The sequence below is a fragment of the Thermobia domestica genome, chromosome 7 (genome assembly GCF_964235325.1).
Source record: "Thermobia domestica chromosome 7, izTheDome1.hap1.1, whole genome shotgun sequence".
NCBI lineage: Eukaryota > Metazoa > Arthropoda > Insecta > Zygentoma > Lepismatidae > Thermobia > Thermobia domestica.
The window spans coordinates 119,591,783-119,598,475 of NC_137460.1; the positions used below are offsets into that span (position 1 = coordinate 119,591,783).

Genomic DNA, 6,693 nt, shown 5'->3' on the forward strand with positions numbered 1-6,693 from the left:
ATACTATAGTGAATAAATTAATATACTAATTACAATAATGTGTTAATTCTACAGGACATATACATTCCAAATGACAACAAGGAATATTGTTCGTCTTTTAATTTCAGTACTGTATACTTTGGTGCGTACTGTTATATGTTTTTCTTGTAATATTTTAGTAAGATCAGCATATGTACATAATTTCAAAAATATCTTCTTGTATTTAGGAGAAACACAAACTTCGAGCTAAATTCTGATTCGAAGCAAATGCTTTTTGAATCTGAAGTATATTATGCACGTTTTTCTTCTATGTAGATCGTAAAGGTAAGATCGACCCTTAACTGTTAAGGAGAGTTTCCAAATGCATATATTTTCAAAGCATCTTAGCTGATTTTGAAAATATGAATGTTTAGAGCCTTATCAACCTTTCAGGATTTACTAAATTTTCTGAGAGTTCTCAAAATAGAGACGATGATTATTTGTCATATTAGATAAATGATATGAATGTTGGGTCTTAAAAACAATATAAGAGTTCAAAGATCTAATGTCTGTTCATTTGCCCATAAAAGAGATAGGCACTTTTACGTTCATCTTTTTGAAGTATACCAGAAAACTCTCTGATACATTCTATCGACACCTTCCCTTGTTGAATTATAGAAGTACATTATTTCCCTTTTCCTGTGAATGCTCCTCTTTAACAGATTTGTCATGATGAATTGTATTGAGCGACATCATGGCGTCGTTAATTTTGGGAACGTAACTTACAGTATTGACGTTAGTTCTAAAAGCAAAAATTGAAAATTCTACTTATCTTGGGGCTGAAAGTTTGTGCCTTTTTGGAATTGAAGGTTTTTTTTTCTCTAATTGTTCCCACTATATGATTTCTTGCTGAAATGAGTGACTCTGATGAATGTAATGGTAAGTGGACACTTCAAGTGAAATTGCGTTACTAGGTAAAATAAGTTAGGATTCAACCATATTACAGTATGCAAATAATTTAATTTTCCAAATTCATCCTCAAATGGCAGGGGAAACTTGTGTACCATGCATCATTGTATATGAATGTTGGACGGTATTTTCCAGTTTACTGGAAAGTTGGGAAATGTGATGTGTTTCCCCAAACCAATGAAATATATCTTTGGAAATAACACTGGTAAAAATATTGTCATATTATGATATATTGAATCCATTGTTATGCTACTTAAAGAGTTTGCCATAACTGAATAAGATCATTCACATTTGCTCCCAAATGTCTTTTAGACTCGATCATTTGGTTTCCCGCTAGCATATGGTGAAAAGTGCATGTAGGTCTTTGACGCACAAAAAGCTAAAAGGAAAAGTTCTCTCAGATTTCTCATAATGCCGTATATTAGTAGTATCTGAAAACACCAAATTGTCCAATAATTCAATATAATAACATAAAAAATTAGAAAATCAAACAAACTTTTACATTCATAATTATGAAAACAACACATCCATGTATTATGATGTAGAGCCTGAGAAGTCCTGCATATGCATTGAAGGAATACTGCATATTAATGAAAAAAATTGTTAATACGTTGAAATACGATGCAATGAAAATTACGTCTAAAATCAATCCCGGACTACATAACCCGCTTTCATTGAAAACACTGACGGAAACTTCATAAAATGAAAATTCATGGCAGAGCCGCTATAGTCAAACCCGTGATCACAGCAGTAAATGCTAAGAGGCGTATCCAGTGGTGCAAGAACCACAAGACGTGGACTCATGAGCAGTGCAAACACGTAATGTGGTGCGATGAATCGACCTTCACCTTGTTTCCAACAACCGGTTGTGTTAACGTATGGAGAATACGGTCGCAGACCTTTGATAAATACTGTCTGCTCCCAACTGTAAAGCATGGGGGTGGTTCTGTAACAGTATGGACAGTGATATCGTGGTTTTCGGGAGGTCGCATCATAGCCCTGCATGGAATGATGAATGCCAAGAAGTATGAGGCCATTTGGGGGGACCAGGTTTTATCCATGGCCCAAATATTGTTCGCTGATGGTGACAGCATCTACAAAGATGATTTGGCACCCTGTCCTGCTGCAAAAACGATGAAATCATGGTTTGAGGAGCATGACCAGGAGCTATCACACCTCCCTTTGGTCTCACAATCACCAGATCTGAGCATCATTGAGCTCTTGTGGTCTGAGTTAGAAAGGCGTGTTTGGTCTCATTACCCTCCACTAGCATCCCTTAAAGAACTGGAGCATGTTTTCCGGAACAATGGTACAAAATTCCACACACCACGATTCAGGAGCTGTATAGTCCATTCCACGTTGAATCCAAGCTGTTTTGAACGCAAAAGGAGGCCCCACACCATACTAGGTATGATTGTCACACTTTTGAAAACGTTTTAGATTTTTTAGTCCATTGTCCATTCACAATTCACGTTCAATGCCCATTGACAATCCGAAGAGTACATAAAAGAATAAAAAATATGCCCTGCTATGTCGAAATGCTAATAAAATAATACTATTCAGATTTTAGGAGGCACTACCTAGCTAAAATATTTGAATTTCAGAAATTGAGCAAAGAAAAATGTGAAATTATATAAAAAGCTGCAAAGTGGAATTTTGAAACTTAAATGGGCCTCCTTCTGCCTTGAGCCTCCCACGCCGGGGCTCTTCAGGATCGCTAATTATCCCACCGTTTAGGGTGCATAATGCAATTTCCCCTTTTTAGGAATATTTTCTAACCCAGTAAAATCTTATTACTGATGCGTGATTTGAGTTGTATTTGGTAGAACTGTCTGATAAAGGAGATAATATACTCAGACGCAAATCATCTTTTTCGAAGCTCTAGTGGAAAATGAAACAAATCGTCGTGTGACATGTTTGAAGAGAAAAGAGTAAAAACTTTATTGCACCTATCCATAATGGTGTCACTTGGATTTAAAAAATCTTTTTTGCGTCATTACTTGTTAGATGCAGGGTTAGTGAAAGGGGTTCCTATCCTAGTGGTCCTGGATTCGACTCTCGGCCATTCTTCTTATTTTTTTCTTTTAGCTACACTTAGTTTGCAAATTTCAGAACTTCAAAATTTGAATTAAATGTAACAGCAACTAGCGAATTACATGCAGCAGAAATATTTTCAAATATGAGACCATATTATTACATGTTTTCCTTGAACTTTCATATCAAATCCTGCAATCTAAATTTAACTTTTCTTCACGCACTCCAAGGTTAAATACACATGTGACAACTAACTACACACCCACAATTTAACCTTCCATTTGAAATTACAAGATGTCCAATTTTGTATTACTACTTTCACTTGCCTCCATTCTACTCCGGCAGAGTACTACAATAGATAATCTACCATACATTAAAGCATGTATCATCAGTGTTACAGCAGCACACATCTTATAATTTGCCAGCTAAAATGTGTCCATAATCTTGGTTGCAATATAACACGAAAGAATAAACACTATTGGTCTTTCACTATTGGACTATAAAGAATAAACTCTCTTAAACTATACATTATAGTCAAAATATATTCTGCATTAAATATTATCAACTATAAACTACAATGAGCAAAAGCCGCAAGGGATGTCAGAAAGCTGTTTTTGACACAGACTCAGCGTCGCAAAAAATGTTTTGTCTCGATTTTGGACTGTTAAAAAAGAAGTGGTGAATATACACGATTTCTCAGTTACAATACCGATCGCACAAAGCATAAAACAGTCGACAAGCATTTTTAAATATGTATACAGTACCAAGAATGCTTCACCTCTGATTTTCTTCCTTTATTCAAACCAAAGTCTTACGTATCAATGACTTTTCCGATTTCATATTCATCTTCATAGAGCCAAGGAAGTAAGAGGTAGCAAGCAATGACTTTTGGTATAGAAAAACATTCGAGGAACAGATTATATCTTTGATCTTTTTTCTCTATTAAAACGAGGAGGTATAGATGTAATATTTCAAGTTTTAATATTGAAAAAAATAAAATGAAAATGAATTTTTTTGAGTTTTATGTCCCAGGGTTATGCCGGGTAGGCGAAAGGAGACGATGACGATGAGCAATGAATTAAATTGTGGAACGAAGAAAGTGGGAGGAAACGGGAGAACCCCGAGAAAACCCATTCACTCGGTGCTTGTCCACCATAAAGTTCACTTGGTGGGAGCAGGGTTTGAACCCGGAACCCATGCACAAGAGGCGAACGCTCTACCACTGAGCCACCGCAGCCCTAGTTTCAGTATTGAATGTACATAGTTTGGAATTCTACCGCAGTTTCACTATTAAATGAAACTCTCTTTTCAAACTTCCAAACTATCCTATGTAAATGTATCGGTACTCTTGTAGAACGGCTACGACAGTTAGTGGTGCCCCTCATTTGGATATTTTAATGATATTTGCATTTCAAATTATTAGCTCTTAGCACGAAATTTACGATCGAAGATGCATACTATCATTTTAAAAGTGTATAACTATTACAGTGTTGAAAACAGTTGAGGCACTGCCAAGGGCGCCGATTCCTCTGTAAATTTGCGGAGACCCATTCAGATGCAGAAGGCATATGTGAGGATTTAAAGACAAATTGCATTGTATATTGTTGTATAGTATATTCTATATTCTTAAATCTGCCCTTGGACAGTGCCACATTCAGGAAAAACAAATTAAATATCGTTACCATATGTGTCTTTGGCTAGATTGAACTCCTACCGCACAAAGATACCTCAGTAAGACAATGTGTGAAACATAGTAGTTTTAGTAAAGCAATATATATATCGTAACAATAGTAAATTGAAGGCAGTAAATTTCTGAACATAGTACATCGTTTTCCTATTGAATGGGAACAAATATTTAAGCATTTCCTGTCTGTGTGGTGTTCAATAGATTGCACGCCCTGCTGATACTCAACCACTTGTTCCAAAAATTAATTCTCAGTGAAATATTATTATTTCTTATTTTCGGATCATAAAATAGCCAAAAGAGTCAGAAAACAATAGTACAAAACTTTATGCAGTAATTTGGCAGAGTTTAATTTTCCTGAGTTTCATGTAAAACTTAATCTCTCCAAGAAAGACTGTTGTACTTAATATAATTGCAGATATCCATATATAGAAAATTGATTGTATGTCCTCCAACGGTATTACTTTATTTTTTCTACATTGTTCATCGCAAGTCACTATTGGGACGTTTCTCAGTTCATCCCAAAACCACTTAGATATTAATCCACTTTCCTTCATTCTTCCAAGTAATATATTAAAACGGTGGACATAACGTGACCCTTTCGCGAAGATTATACCATGTATATTATTACCCAAGGTTTCAGACAATATGTAAAAATCTTCTCTACAACTTGATCTACACTGCATTTCTTTCGAGAAATATTCAATGACAGATTTTGTTTCAATATAGCCGATTCTTCTTCCTTGTTTCATCTCCAGAAGTATCTTCTTACCTTCGCTACATTCATAAAAAGTGTCAATTACTGGCTGTAAATATGGTTGCGACAATTGGCTTAGCAATCTCTTATAGTATACATGACCAGCAAGTCTTGTGTTTGAATCTACTAGTTCACGCAAAGTATTAATATCTGGATAATAGCGAGGAATTGTTAAAACACTCACAATGGAACCAGAATACACTGATGCAATTATAAGACTGAAATATGCCCAGCTAAAATACAGGATTCGAACAGAGTTCCCTTTTGGTTGAGAAATAGAAATTTGAAAAAGTATCGCCAATATGTTTAGAGCCACTGAAGAAAAACCCCTTTCATGTTTCAGATCAATCATGAACATTAGTTTTGCAACTGTAACTAACAATAGTAACACCATAACAATTGCGGTCAATACATAGACGTGATAAATAAACATTAGCGATTTCCAAGGAGGAATATTCATACCTTTGGCCACTATAATTGAAGGAGCTTCGATCGCAATATATTTTGTAAAATCCACAACTTGAATTCTCTCTGGATTCATAAACAAATATATTTCCGCCATTTCAACGTCTCTTTTTACAACGTCCCCCAAAACACCTGTCCAATTACCATTCGAAACTTTAGCTCCGTATTTACCAAAGCCATGTATTCTGACTACCTCCGTTGTGTAGTTCATGTACTCCTTCATAGACTGGAATACTTCATACATGTAGCCTTGCTTCACGTACTGACCTTTCTGTGTTTTGAAATAGACCATAGCGGGAGGTGACTTGTTAAACTTGGTACTAACGCGAATAATTTTTCCATTCGCATTAGATAAATGTTCAGGATAATATGCTTTCGGCACTGCATTAATTGTCTCTGATAAGTGTTCTACTGTCGTATTAGTAGCAATAGTTAACTGTGAGAACGGATTGTGAGACATAGCAACTATCTGATCATTACTGTTGGGTTTATAAAGTAGTTTGTTTATGTGAAGAAGTGTTCTAACGCAAATTATGGAAACTCTCACAGTGATTTTACTCGACATCTTTCTAAAACTTGTAACTAAGTCTAATGCATTAATTTCTTCTAGAAAATTGATTGAAACAACAATTAGAAAGCGTTCTTTTGTGTAACGGTGGACATCATTGAACTCGTCAAGTAAATGCTTTATACACTTATTGTATTTATGAAGTGTCATTATTAGTATTATTAGATCTCTTTCTATTGGAGTATGTTCAGTCTGTATACTCACACTACAAGAAGTGGTCTTCCTGTATATATTTATAACTGGCACTAGTTCTTCTCC

At 35.3% G+C, this 6,693-nt stretch overlaps 1 protein-coding gene across 1 annotated transcript; it reads right to left on the reverse strand.

The window, feature by feature from the left end:
* Positions 1-4,971: 4,971 nt before the first annotated feature.
* On the reverse strand, positions 4,972-6,432 carry LOC145689312 (glutamate receptor-like). Its single transcript, XM_081763455.1, has one exon. It carries the CDS (start codon positions 6,430-6,432, stop codon positions 4,972-4,974), a length of 1,461 nt encoding a protein of 486 aa, XP_081619581.1.
* Positions 6,433-6,693: the final 261 nt, after the last annotated feature.